At 38.9% G+C, this 15,073-nt stretch overlaps 1 protein-coding gene across 1 annotated transcript in view; it reads left to right on the forward strand.

Annotated features, from left to right (window-relative positions):
- The window catches only part of ABLIM1 (actin binding LIM protein 1), a 147,291-nt gene extending 141,620 nt beyond the window's left edge, over nucleotides 1-5,671 (forward strand). The window contains exon 20 of the mRNA XM_020988129.2: nucleotides 127-5,671. Within this exon, the coding sequence (XP_020843788.2) occupies nucleotides 127-240 (114 nt within the window). The 3' untranslated portion in view covers nucleotides 241-5,671. The remainder of the gene's footprint in view (nucleotides 1-126) is intronic.
- The last annotated feature ends 9,402 nt before the right edge of the window (nucleotides 5,672-15,073 follow it).

Here is a 15,073-nt window from a genome sequence, read left to right on the forward strand (position 1 = left end):
AACTACAAACACCTCTAACATTTCGCAGGCCACTGTAGTGCTCTTTGGTGACAGAGGAGGGTTTGCCAGTCTGGTGTTCTCACATGGCATCCAGAACTAACCCTTGTTTGTTTCTCTCTTGTCCAGCGCCATCTGGCACCTGAAGTGTTTCGAGAAATATTTGGAATGTCAATACAGGAGTTTGACAAGTTACCTCTATGGAGACGTAACGACATGAAGAAAAAAGCAAAACTCTTCTAAGACACATCTGCCCACCAATTTGAAAAGTTAATGAGGATGCTGCATAGGGTGTAGTATTATACAATGGCCACGTTTGATTGGAGAACTTACAAACTACTTCTCCACAGCAACAACAAAAAGGGAAAAATCTGATTGAGGCACCCGCGACCTAAGCATTGGCCCACCAACAGCAACACTTGCCAAGAAGCAACGGGGTGAAACGTCACAGGTTCCAAAACTTGACAGTAGTTTTCATGTGTGACCTTTTTACATTATCTTCTGTACATGATTTGAGCCACTTTCTTATTTTGTTTCCCTCTAACTGTTGTCCAAAAATATGACAGACTGTATTGGTCAAGCCAGGAAGTGCCCTTAAGATGCTGAATGGGGGGAAAAAAGTAGTTATAATAACTCCAAAAAATGATTATCTGTATTACAGTACTGTGGTTAAGAAGGAAAAAAAAACCTGTGTAACGTATCCATATGGTAACATTATTCATATTGCACAAATGTTTCTTAATTGGCCTCATTTAAAACTGCCCATTCTGTAGTTGTAATAGAAATCAGAGGCAGGCACCTGAGTAAACTACTCCTTTGGGCTGCTTACCAGTGGAATGATTTTAAATGTGTTCCTCATTCTCCGCTGCACACATTTGCTAGGATGTGGTTGGTGAATTTCTGTGCGTTTGTAAACAGTATTTCTCTCTCCTCACTTTTTTTTTTTGCTTCAGATTACTTAGCTTAAGCTTAACCTACCCAGCAAAGGCAAGTAGCAAACCTGAACCCAGCTTGCAAAAAGAGAGGAGGGAAAGCTCTCCTTAAGATTGGCCTGGGTTACATGCTCTTTGGGGACCCATGCCACCAAGTTCCCCCAGAAAGCACACCACGTTATAGAAAATAACACTTCATGTTGTTCGCCAATGCAAATGTGCTAGCCTGGCATCTTCCATATAGTATGTGACACATGACACATCCTATCAAGCTGAAGGTCATTTCAACCATAGGCTAAGGAAGGATGTATTTTCTCTCTTTCATCTTGGCAGTTGTGAAGCAGAAAGTTTTGAATTTCCTCAATTGAAGACGAGAAAGAGGAAGTTGCTTTCCTTTGTGCATCATACTGTTGACCTCATGATTTTAGGATAAAAATCACTGAACATAATTTTTGAATCATGTGTTTCAAAAAATTTCATTACTGCATGAATGCTGTAGTTTTTGAAGGATATGTAATGAAATATACGGGGGGTGAGTCGTTTCTGTAGAAGGATGAGTTTATTCTACTCCATTCTTCTGTCCCCTGGTGAAAAGTGAGATAGGATATAAAGCCTTTTAACTTTCTGTTGGCACATGTAAGCCACAGTATAATAATGCACTGATATAATTACCCATCTCTTGCTTTGAGTGACACCCAAATTCTGGCTACAGAGCAAAGAATTAAGATAACTTTGTAACTTGACAGATCAAGCCATTCCCCCTTGATGTTCAAAGTCTTGTTAATAGGAAATATATCTACATGTACACTTACTAAAATGGGTATCCAGGAATCCCCTTGAAACTTGAATAGAATTCAGTCAGATTAGCTGATCATCTTAGATCACACCTCATACTGAACAAGAGCCATTCAGATTTGGCTCATTGCCACTGGGCTCCACTGAAACCACTGGTGCAGGAATCAAAACATAATTTTGAAGGTACCTATAGATGTTAAAGGAGAAAGTGTTTGAGTTATCTGCAGGAGTGCCATTTTTGGCAAGAGATTGGGGATTCTGCTCTACACTAGGTTGGGAATAATATTAGTTATCTGTCATGCAGCCTATGGTGGAAACAAATAGATTTGTTTTCCAAATGGGCACTGTGTGGAAGGCTACAAGGGGAAATACTGTGTGGGTACAACACACTTAAATGTACTAGGTGCTACAGTAGGAAGTAGAATCCATGTATAGTGGTCTTTTTATTTACTAATCTAGTTGAAGCCATCTAATTGTATTGTACCTTCAGAACCATGGAGTGAATATTCAAGGACTGTTCTTGCATCTATGTGTCTATGTATGTATGTATGTATGTATATCTTAGCTCTACTAAATCACTTAACAAACTGCTCCTGTGCTAGTCATACTGGGTTATTTTTTTTTTAATGAAAACTTCTGCCTTCATTGTTGTCCCTTGAAGTATTCAATGCTTCATTACCCACTGTGGTGAGAGTGTCTGTTGCTGTTCTGTCTCTGTCTCTGAACTCTCCTATGGCTGCAACCCTTGCCAAAATCTTTTTTTTTCATATTTTTCTGTCTTGTGATCTTCTCTAGCAAAGCAATCTATCCAGTGTTTTGTGCCCTTTCATAGTTCTGCTAGGCTTGTTTTAATAGGAGGGATGTATTCCCAAAGTTTAGCCACCAAAATAAATGAGAAAACCTACTTGGGTACAATTCTAACCCTTTGGCTCTCAAATTGTTTTTCATCTAATGGAAGAAAATAATGGCTTTCAATAACTTTATAATCTTATCAGTTATGACCCAAAAATGTACTTGCAAGCCAGATTATTATGCATTTTAAAAAAAGAAAAATTAGGGTTCCTGTAAACAGTAGGCATAGTTAAGTAATTTGACCAAAAATCTCATTCTTTGGGCCAGTGTAGGTAAGATGTCATTGAATCACAGAACATGAGAACTGGAAAGGACCTTAGATAACATCTAATCCAGGCTTTTCATTGTATAGACTAAAAACTAAGATCCCTGAAAGATTATATGGCTTGTCCAATATCACACAATTTCTAGTGGAAGAACTAAGACAAGAACCCAAGTCCCCACAGACCTTGTGTTCTTTCTTCTGAATGATATTACTATTGCATGGTGTTTTATTTTAGGCAGATCCTACATCCAGACCTAAAAAGTCGTTTTCCATCTCATTCATTTGTAACTGATAATGTTGACCAGAGCAGGACACACTCCCCCCCTCTTAACATTTGAGCACACGAGCGCGCACACACACACATCCCAGAACTTCCTGCCAAAGAATTCAATAACCTCCTATCCATAGGCAAGGTTGCCCTTTGACCTAGAGAATGAAAGACTTAGAACCTAAATCCTCATGATAGTAAAATGCATATTAGACTAGCGATCTAGTAAGATTACTATAGGATGGGAAATGGGGCCAGTCTGGTTTATGTAACTGCCGAATCATACATGTGGACTTGTCAGTTTCATTAAAAATCAGCCTAGCATGCACACCTTCAAGATACCTAGGCCACACTATAGAATGCAGCTGGGCCTCGTTAAAAGCAACCCTGTATTGCCTATGACACTATTTATATAATATGTAAATTAGGGGTAAATATTCACTTTACAAAAAAAAGGTTTGATATTAGATGCATTTAATTATCAACTTTCCTTGATTCATTTTCAAAATATTCTTAGATTTATGACCATCTGATTGACATACAACTTTTCAGGAATGCATCTATTATGTAAAATGAAGTGTACTTTAGAAGTGAATCACTAACTAAATTGTATGGTTCAAACAAACTTAAGCAGGTTCAAAGTAGGACTTAGTCTTCCTTACCAATGGTGTCCTTTAAAACAGATTACATTGATTTGAAGAGTATTGGAACACTGCAGCAATACATTTGTTTGTTTTTTTTAGCTTGGGACTAGTTGTGAAGTGCTCTTAATATTTTTTCTGCAGTGAGCTCTGTTGAATCACCTCTTCCTCAAAGCATCAAAGGAAAAGCGAAATTGGCAGGTTAATAAGGTGTGAGAAGCAATTCTGCGTCCTTGATACTTCCTGGTCACCTTCACTCAGAAGACTATATGCTTCAAATTGGTTTTCTTCTGATACGGAAGTTGTGGCCATTCTCTTATGACTGCTCTCACCCCTTAGGCTGGTGAGGTAGGTTATCTTTACCAGCAATTTATGGCAGATTGGCTGGTAATGTTTATAAAACCTTAATCCTATTTCATGACACTTTGAAGCAAATACTTTTTCTAAAGAATTGCTTCTCTTGGATACAGTTAAGCTTTTGCAAGTTTGAAAAATTCAAGTCACTTTTGATTAGATAGATCTTTCTAAAACCTGTTTGAGACAACACCTTAGCATCACTTAAAATAGGAGAATGGCAGGCAACTCTTCCAGGCTGTGTGCTTTTGTACACATTTTCCTTATCAGCAGGAAGTATGTTGAAAGGAAAAGTGAGTTTCATGTCACCAACCTATCTGTGCCCTTTGTGGGAAATATGTCTGGAGCAAACTCAGTTTTTACAGATTACCTACTCTTTCTCATCAGTACTTGTTTACTCTGTACTCAATTGTTTTTCCTGTGTATTTGATGCCTGGATATTGCCTTTGCTCTGTTTCTTCCCATACATTTAAAAAAACCCACAAAGTAGTTCTTTCTGTGAAAATGAACATTTAATTTTAAAGAACCAGATGCTTCTTACTGCTATGAAACTGCCAGTATCCCCTTACAAAAGCATTTTTAATATAGTAATAAAATGGTTTTCATGATTTCAAATACAGAGAAAAATTATTTTGGTCAGAGTAATTCTGCCCACAGCAAGAGCTACTGAATATCTTGTAGTGAAAAAGGATCATTTGAGGGGGAGAGGGTACACAAGCAATCATTGCTTTTTGAAATGCTGCCAGGGAGGCAATGGGTAGAACCAAAAATCATTCCTTAATGCAGTTTGAGTTTTACCTTGTCCTAGTTTGATTTATGATTAAACTCGGCAGACAGATTTAGATAGAAACATTCTCTGAAATAACTGATATATGTGCAGTTCTAAATTCAACTCAAATGCTTATTTTAAGATACTTCAGGTCTTTGGGTAATGATAATTACCACTAAACAGCATTCTTCCCTAACATGTGTCTCCCAGAACTGTTAATGAACCATGGTTATCTGTTTTAAAAGCCGACATTCAAAATGATTACAATCCCTCTAATCATTACAATTTTTATTTCACTCCAGGAAGTAAGACAAGAAGATATACTTAAACAATGTTCTACCCATGGAAATGAACTTGTTATTCTTAACATAAATGTCCAGTAATGTGTGTGATTTATGTAAGTTGCTGATAAATCTGTGCATGAGAGCCCTTAAAATCACTTCTACTTTGGTTTTCTTTTTTAAAAAGATTAAAGGAATTTTTCTTCCCATTCCCTCTTCTTGCTTCCAAAAATATTCAAACAAGTATTTGGAAGACTTCCTTTTGGAAAAGAAAAAAGAAAGAAATGTGTGTTGTGTCTCCTGTGAAAGTGAATTGTCTGTCTGCCCACTGAGTACTCAATGCTTGTATGCAGAGTGAAGAGTCGGCCTGCCATTCTCTGGGTTGCTGTTCTGTACAATTACTGATCTTCTTTTCCTGTTGCAAGCAGCACATATTGCACTCCTATGCCACTATAATCTGCATCACTGTTGTACTCAGAACAAATCAATGAATAAAGTTTTGTGCTTTATTCTTAAATGTGGATGAACTTTGTTTTATTTCTTTTAGTTGCTGCCCTCAAAAGACCTGCTGTTTGGTGGAGGGATGGATTCCAGCCACACTAAAGTCTTCCTCCTCCAGAATCCTGAGACAAACACAACCTCCAAATCCATTGGTGTTTGAGAGACAAGAGGCATAGAAAGAGACGTAGAATGTTAGAGCAGAAAAAGAGCCTTGAGAGAATTGAGTTCAACTTCCTCATTTTACAGATGAAGACCATGAAGCCTAGAGAGGGAAGTCACTTTTCCAAGGCCATATGCTAGTAAATGACAGAGCAGAACTGAGACCCAGTTAGGATAAATAAGAGATAAGAAGATCTCAAGTTTAGTCAACAAGGATTTAGATTCCCAATATGTTCACGTTTCTCATTTTCATTCTCTATATGTTTTCCTTGTTTTGCTTTATAGTTATTCCTTTAGGGGGTCTATTGTCTGTTTTGTTTAGGGAGTCTTTTTTAAGTTTTTTTTTAATTTTAATTTTTATCTCCCTTCCCCTAATACTGCCTCTAACAGAAGGGTTTGTCCAGTAAAATCCCTAAAAGCATTTAAGTGCTAGAAGATATTCTGCAACAGTGGTATTAGACTCATTAACAATGGACAGCAAACTATACATAAGGATCCCTGCAGGTATGTATTGACATAGTCATATATTAACATTTTATTTTATTTATTTTTTTAAAAGTTTTCCAGTAGTTCAGGCTACATTTGAGAGGGCTTACTGGCCACCTGTGCTCTAGGAGTTCCTTAAGACCTTGGCCACCATGGGGTGATGGGTGATAGAACCAATGTCAACTAGTTTTCCTTCCCCCCCACACCCTGGGTAAAGCTAGTTTTCCCTAAAAGGTGACAAAGTTGTCCCCAGATCTTGATTAACCCAGGGGGTGAAAGCTCAAGCTGTGCCTCCCTTGATATATCTTTCTGGTAGCCTCTGGCCTTATTGATGTGGCTTCCTGGCCACCTAAGGGCTCACCTATAGGAGTCCATGCTATTCAGACTTGTCAGATGTGCCAAGATTGTGCAAGCCACCACACCTTGTTCTGCTTATTACCTATTTCCGTATGAAAAAGAGGAACCAGTCTTCAGAGTGAAGTGCTAGAGTATCCTTGTTGGATATCTTTCTGTTCTATAACCAAAGAAGCCTCCTTTTGTTAACTATAATGGCCTATGACTGCCACATTTTTGTCCCAGCATCAAACTTGAACTAACATGGTGCCAGCCTGAGTCAGAATTACCCCTAACTCTAACCTTCATCTAGGGGAACAACAATAATTCAATTATGCATCTCTATTAAGATGCCATCTTCCTCAAAATCTTTAAGATTGATCAACATTAGAAAGTTTGTTGTTATTGGGGTTTTTTTTAGCCAAAATATATTGCCCTTCCTCTATGATATTTTGCTAATGTTTCTTTTTGCCTTAGGATAAAGAAAGAGAGCTGCAACTAATGATAGCTTAATCATTCTATCAAGTCTGTGGTTTAGGATAGCCCAAGAATGTCTTCATGGCCTTATGACTATAAGCAAAGACATATAGGAAAGAAATGTAAATCATATGTCTGTAATAGAAAACCAAAAAGCCTGGAGAAAATTCACCAGGTTTAGATTCATGCATATGGATCAGTCTTTACTAACAAGATATTAAGTTAATCTTATCACAAAAGTATTTTTTATTCAGATTGCCAATTATAATCATGAGTAGTCAATACTAATAACATAGGGCTTTACAGTTCCAAAGCATTTTATACATATTAGCTAATTTGATTCTCACAACAACTCAGTGAGGTGGGTAGAATAAATAATATCACCATGTTACAGCTGAGAAAGGCAGATGAGAGAAATTTTGACTTGCTCAGGGTATCAAAACTAGAAGCTGTTAAAGCCAAAATTCAAACCCAAGTCTTCTGACTCCTAAATCCCGTGCTCTTTCCACTATACCATGCTGACCATGCAACGTAATCAAAATCAAGACACTTTGATTTTGCCACATCTGACTCTCTAGCTGGAAATTAATGTTAAACAGATGAATTTATACCCAAGCCTTTACCCTGATCGCATGACTATAGATAATAGACAGAAAAGGTTCTAATAGATCAGTAATAGCAGGCTCTTAGATACAGAGAAGGTACTGGGAAAAGCATGATCTTGACATCAAGTTGCTGAGTAATATGCATCTAAAAAAGGATTGTGCTGAAGCTGGTTGTAAAATTTTCAGTGTGAACATCTATACCTCAGATATTGGCAAACTACAAATCAGGATTTGATTTATTGTTTTGTTGTTTGTCTGGACTTAAGAACATGGAGGGGGAAATGCTAGTAAGCGCAGATTAACTTTAAAAGTGTACATGCATACTTTTTTCTGGAGAGCTGGTTGTTAAACAATCACTATCATACCCCTATTCTAAAGTATCTCGTTCTTATTGAAAACCATGGTTCTTTCATCTCAAGGTAAGGATGAATTCTTAGAATGGATATTAAAGAGAGAAATTAATTGTTGTGGAATTATTTCCTCTTTGGTGTGGCACCTGCCCTTCAAGGAACCCTTGCAGAGTCTGAGGCTCCATGCCCCAGGAAGGTGAATTATGTATGGAAGGGTGACCAACTGTTCCATCTCCATTCAGGACTGAAGTAAAGGAAGCCACAGCAGAGTATTTGACTTGAGCATAGGAAAGTATTTCCTATAGTGAGAGTTTGAATCTGGGAGGGGGGAGTGGAGTTTAGAGTCCTGATTAGAAGCAGCATGCTCTAGACTTCAGAGCATTGGACCTAAAGTAAAGCTCTGGGTTCAAATCCTGACTCAGACACTTACTATGTGACTAGGTGAATCATTTAACCTCTCTCAAGTCTCTGTAAGATGAGGTAGCTGGACTCAATGATCTTTAAATCTATTTCAGTTCTGAATCTAAAAGTCTATGATCCTATGATTATCTTTGAATCTAGGACATTCTGATAAGAGGTAGGTAGTGGGAGAGAGGTTCTGGTCCTAGAAAAAGGCACAGTCTGCTACTTTGGTTCTTCTACTGCTGGGAGTCCAATGGTCCATGTACTTCCTGATTTAATCCATGTAATTGAGAGGGCCCAGAGCTTGGTGACTTCTCCTTCAAGCTGTAAATCAACCATCCTAAGTAACTTGTTCAAAGTCACATAGGTAATAAGGTAGAAGTTACAAAGAGGTCATTTTAGGATTGATATCAGGAAAAACTTCAATAGTCAATAGGAAGCCCCTGGAACTTCTTGAGCAGAGCAGCTCTGTTGAGGATAGATTGGGGAAAGGAGAGACTAGAAGTCAAGAGAACAGTGAGGAAGGTATTTTAATAGTTCTTTAATGGAGACTTCTGCCTCAGGTCTGTGACACGTGGCTGGCATAAAGACAGAACCATCTCTGAGAAGATGGTAAATGCCCTTCTATTGGCAATCCTAGAGTAAGATTCCTGGCCTACTTAACAAGACCCAGTGAGACAAAGCCCAAGTTAAGTACCTGCTACCTTTCACTGAAGCGGCCCCAGCAACACAGTAAGCAATCTGATATAGGTTATATATGAGCAATCACATAAAACATTTCCACGTTAGTCATGTTGTGAAAGAAGAAACAACAAAATGAAAAAAAAAAGAAAGTGAAAATAATATGTTTTTATCTTCATTCAGATTCCATCAGTTTTTTTTCTCTGGATGTGGATAGCATTTTCCATCATGAGTCTTTTGGAACTGTCTTGAATCATTGTATTGCTGAGAAAGGCTAAGTCAATCATAGTTGATCATCAGACAATGTTGCTTTTACTGTGTACAATAGTCTCCTAGTTTTGCTCACTTCACTTAGCATCAATTCAGGTCTTTCAAAATTCTCTGTTTGACATTTAAAGCCCTTAAAACCCGGCCCCAAGCTATCTTTCATATGATACTATACATTACTCCCCTGCAAGAACTCCATTGTCCAACAAACTTGGTCTTGGTACTGTTCTTCGTAGGCAAGATTCATGTTTTGCAGTCTATCTCTGATGCCTGGAATGTACTCCCTCCTCATCTGTGCCTCTCAGGACCCCTAGTTTACTTCCAGCATGGCTCAAGGGCCACCTTCTACATGAAGCCTTTTCAGAATCTTCCCCACTTCTTAAAATGTCTTGGCTCCCAGAATTATCTTGTATCTATTTTGTATGTAGCTTATGCATTATATCAATATATATGCATGTGTATATTATACCTATACATGTACATGTTGGGCAGCTAGGTGGCACCGTGGATAGAATTCTGGGCCTAGAGTCAGAAAGACCTGAATTCAGATTTGACCTCAGGGGGCCGCTAGGTGGTGCAGCAAATAGAGCTCTGGCCTTGGAGTCAGGAGGACCTGAGTTCAAACCCAGCCTCAGACACTTAACACTTACTAGCTGTGTGACCCTGGGCATGTCACATAACCCCATTGCCTAGCCAAAAATAAAACAAAACAAAACAAATTTGACCTCAGACACTTGCTGTGTAATCCTGGACACATCACTTAACCCTGTTTGCTCTACTTTCCTTGTCTAAAAAATGAGCTGGAGATGGAAATGGCAAACCATTCTAGTACCTTTGTCAAAGAAAACCCAAATGGGGTCATGAAGAGTTGAATATGACTGAAACAGCTTGACAACAACAAATGTATATGTTATCTCCAACCAACAGAATGGCAGCTCCTTTAGTACAGGGACTGATTGCCTTGTGTCTCTGCATCTTCAGCACCTAACAGAGTACATGGTGCACAGTAGGTACTTAATACATGTTGATTAATTGATTTTATTAACTGTGTGACAATTAGTTCCTCCTCCTGGGAGAAGATGGTGAATGGAAATGTGACTGCAGAATAGTGTGTCTAGTGAATGTTGCTGGATAAGCATGTGCAACCCCAAATAAGAGCCATTCATTGATCATGACTGTGGTCAAGAACGGAATTTATGGGCTTCTGGGAATTTATTACAATGTCCTTTCAATTCCTTTCATAAATAAGAGCTGGGGATACAAGGCAGTCAAGAATGATGAAACCCAGACTTTCTATTAAAACAGTAGTGGGCTTCTGACCCTTGAGTCATTCCTAAAGAATGTGCAACACCCACCCTTCCTCACTGCAAGGATCTGGCTATGTGACTCATCCCAAAGGAATAAAGTTACCAGGGGCATGCCAGATCTCATCAAAACAAGCTCAGAGCTCATTGTTTATTTACTATGAAACTTAGTAAGGTGGTTTATTTCCACTTGGAGAGAGGTAATGTGACAGGAAATGTGGTAACTGATAAAGGTTTATATTGACTTCTTAAAGGAAGAGGTTAGGCTGTGTGATATTGGCCTCCAAATTCTCTTCCAAAAACTTCAGGAAAACATAAAAACGTATGTTGTATGTGTATATGAGTGTGTGTTTGAGGGTGGAGGGGAGATGTAGACAGATGGATAAGCTATTGTATTAGTTTATTGTATTCATCAGGCCCAGGTTCCTTCTGTCTATTGTTTGCTAGTAGGGTGGGAATGGAAATGTCAGTCCCCTAAGAAGCTCTGGATTGGAGCTCTAGGGAAACACAGTAACTATTTTCCATGGCCTAGCCAGAAGGAAAATAAACCGTCCCAGAATACAGGCTTACAAAGTGTTCTTTCATATGAAATGGATTTATTTACTTGAACTCTTTCATATTAAATGTCCATTCGTATTTTTAAAAGATTTCCTTCTGTGTGGGAAGGCCCCTCCAGAAGGTGTGAGCCCTTCAGCTCCCCTGTTTGGTTGCTGATCTCAGCATACTTCACTCCACAGGTTTCAGCACGGCTGATGATTTCACCACTCAGGTATTGGGGGTAAGGCTGATAAGGTACGATCTGTTTTCTTCTTTCTTTCACCTGCGTATACACACACACACACACACACACACACACACACACACACACACACACACACACACACACACACACACACACAGAGTAAATGCTTTTTTATATGGGCTAATTGGCTTTCCAAACCGACCTCAGAGAATTGGCAGGTTTGAAGCCTAGAAGTAAGTCATTCCTGTGATACGAAAACGTTACTAATAGAATGGAAAGAGGTACCACCTTGCTTAGGAGGAATATAAGGCCCAAACATCCCTCCAAAGGATAGGATTTGCCATGAGGTGATGCCAAGGGATCCTAACCTTCAGGAAGAAATAACAGCATTTATAGGTAAGTCTAGAAAACAGTTTTGCAGAATGTTAAAGAACATGGGAGCTAGGAGGCAGCGTCTCATAGTGGAAAGGATTGTTAGATTTGGAGCCAGAGGATTTAGATATATATTCTGGCTCTGTCACTTATTACCTGTGTGACCTTGGGCAAATCACTTAACCTCTCTGAGATTCAGTTTTCTTATTTGTAACAGGAGAAGGCTGTTAGCCTTATCCCTCTTTCAGTTGTAAATCTATGAACAAGGAATCTGGAGACCTGAATGGCAGTCCAGTCTAGCCTCAACTACTAACTAACTGGGTGACCTGAATAAAGTCTCTTCCTCCCTCACTTTAAATCTTAGTTTCCTTCTTTATATGTATTACCCTTTCTCCAGAGACTTCAAGGGGAAGAGTTACACATAAAAGGAAGGGTGTTGAATCGTTGTTCAGTACTGTCTGACTCAGGTCCATGGAGTTTTCTTGGCAAAGATACTGGAGTGGTTTGCCATTACCTTCTCTAGTGTGTCCCCATTTTACAGATGAAGAACTGAGGCAAATAGAGGTTAAGTGACTTGTCCAGGGTCACACAGATAATAACTGTTTGAGGCTGGATTTGAACTCAGATCTTCCTGACTCCAAGCCTGGTGCTCTATCAGCTGTATCACCTAGATGCCCCCAATGTTGGGAAAGATGATTTCTAATATTCTTTCTAGTTGTAATGCTCTGATTTGATCTTCATTTGTACATCTGCACCCGCATTAACTCAGAACTGTAAAGATATCCTATGATGCACATGGGCCTCTTAGCAATTCAGTTCAATAAAAATTCATTAATAATTAATCATGTTAATTGTGAGATCAAGAGTGAGAGCAAACATTAAGATTTAAGAAATGCTTTCCACACAATAGCCCAAACCCTGGAAAAGTCACTTATTCTCTCAGTGATCCTAGGTAACAAAGAAGGTACTAACCCACATTGACAGAAGAAATTTCTTCACCTAGGCATTCCTTAAACCAGGGGTGGGGAAGCTGCAGCCTCCAGGCCACATGTGGCCCTCTAAGCTGGCTGCAGGTTCCCCACCCCTGCCTTAAACCAATGAAATCATAGTTCCTTTCTCTATCCCTGGTTTATTATACCTGACTAAGTTTCTGAGGCAGGATCTGAACCCAGGTCTCCTGACTCCTAATTGGACATAATGCACTGTCAGTCAGCCTGTCACTACACATTTATTCAATGTCTACTATGTGCCAGACAGTATGCTAAGCATTGGGGATATAAAAGAGGGAAAAGACAGCCCCTGCCTACAAAGAGTTCATAGTCTAATGGAGGAAATGACAGGCAAACAAATATGCACAAAAAAGATATATACAGGACATAAATCATCAACAGAGGGAAGGCAGTAAAATTAAGAGAAATTGGGAAAGTTTCCCTGTAGAAGATGGGATTTTAGCTGGATCTTGAAGGATGCCAGGCGGCAGAGATGAGAGAATATTTCATGAATGCTCTCTCTCTCCGACAGCCAGTGAAACTGCCCAGAGCTGAGAGATGAAGTTTCTCATGAGAGGGACAGCAAAGAGGTTGGCATCATTAGATTAAAGAGTAGGAGTGGGGAGTCTAAAGTGTAAGAAGACTGGAAAGGTGTACATGGTGGGTAGGTTATGAAGGACTTTGAAACACCAGTGTGAATGTGTATGTAAGAAATATTACAGTCCCGACAACTTTCTCCTTTCTCATAAGCAATTTGGTTGCCTCTACTAAAGAAAATCATGTTAGTACTGTGAGAAAAAGCTTATTTGAAGGAACTAACACCCTGATTTAGGAAAGAATAGCACCAGTAAACGAAAAGACTCAATAATCAGACCATTAGGAAATGTTCATTTAGATTATAAATTTCTAGGAAAAGAATATGATGTAGAATTAAGTGAAATCTTAGCACCTTGTTTTTATTTTCTCAAATTGGCCAGTTTAACACTGTTTCATGCCAAGTTTACTGGGTTTCTTCCACTGAACTTTCTCTCCTATTAAAAACTGATAAAAGCTTACTTGAAGGAAATACCTTCATCATGGTTTTTGCTTCCAAGTTGTTTCTGAACTGGCAGAGTTAAAGTTTCTGATCCTGACAGGGGACAGTTTTTCAATCTGGCACAAAGTGTCCTACAGATTTTTTCTAGTTCCAGGAGTTTCTATTCTGAAGGGAGAAGAGTAAGTTTCCATTCTGGGTCATTGTATCAGTCTTCTCATGCTTTCTTAACTCACACAGAGCAAGCACACACATGGTGGTGAGAAGAAGCGATACAAGGACATTTTCAAGGGCTCCTTTAAGAACTTTGGAATTGATTGTGTGATATGGGAGGCACTGGCACAGGACTGCTCAGTAGGCATGCCCACATCAGAGAAGGTGCTGTGCTCTATGAACAAAGCAGAATTGAAATAGCTCAAGATAAAAGCAAGATAAGCAAACTTAAGAGAATCCTCCCCAAATGTTCACAGGGACTATTTGTGCTCGAACTGTGGTAGAACATTAAGAGCTCATATTGATCTGATCAGCCAGTCAGACACACTAAAACTTGACTCCAGCAGAGTGATATCATTTTGGACCTCTCTGAAAACAAAAGACAACAACAAGAAACCTGAATCAGGGAGACATTTCTCTGAGAAGTTTGGAAGCAAATCTCCCTTTTTACATAGTAGCATACCTAGAAAACACTGTAAGAGGATGACGAGGATGATTACAAGAACAATGACAATTTATATTGCACTTTAATGCTGCAAAGCATCTTACAAAAAATGAGCAAAAAGCCTTTCCAATGGATTTTCCCCATTTTGCAGCTCTCCTTGAAGATGATAGATGTTCCTCTTTGAAAAACTAACTTTGAAATTGTGAAACTCTTTCAATCATTCCTCATTTCCATTTTCACAGGAATCCAGAATTTACAGAGTACACTAAAATATAATACATATATAATTAATAACAATAATAGTAATAATAATTCATGGTGGCAAGAAGGATTCTTCATCTGTTTTCTAGATGTTATTGTTGTTGTCCATCCTTCATTCTTGAAGAGGACTGATGACATCAAGAGGTGATGTCTTGACTTGCGAGTAAATTGGATTTAATTGAGACAGAACTGTGCAAAGTCATCAGCTCCACTCTCTCCTCCACAGTCATCAGAGGCCAGAGGAAAGACGACTGGCAATAGCCCAGGATGCAGTGGGAGACCTTGGCCTTTTAAAGCTA

The sequence above is a fragment of the Phascolarctos cinereus genome, unplaced genomic scaffold (assembly GCF_003287225.1).
Source record: "Phascolarctos cinereus isolate Bilbo 61053 unplaced genomic scaffold, phaCin_HiC Scaffold_3;HRSCAF=262, whole genome shotgun sequence".
NCBI classification, from domain to species: Eukaryota; Metazoa; Chordata; class Mammalia; order Diprotodontia; family Phascolarctidae; genus Phascolarctos; species Phascolarctos cinereus.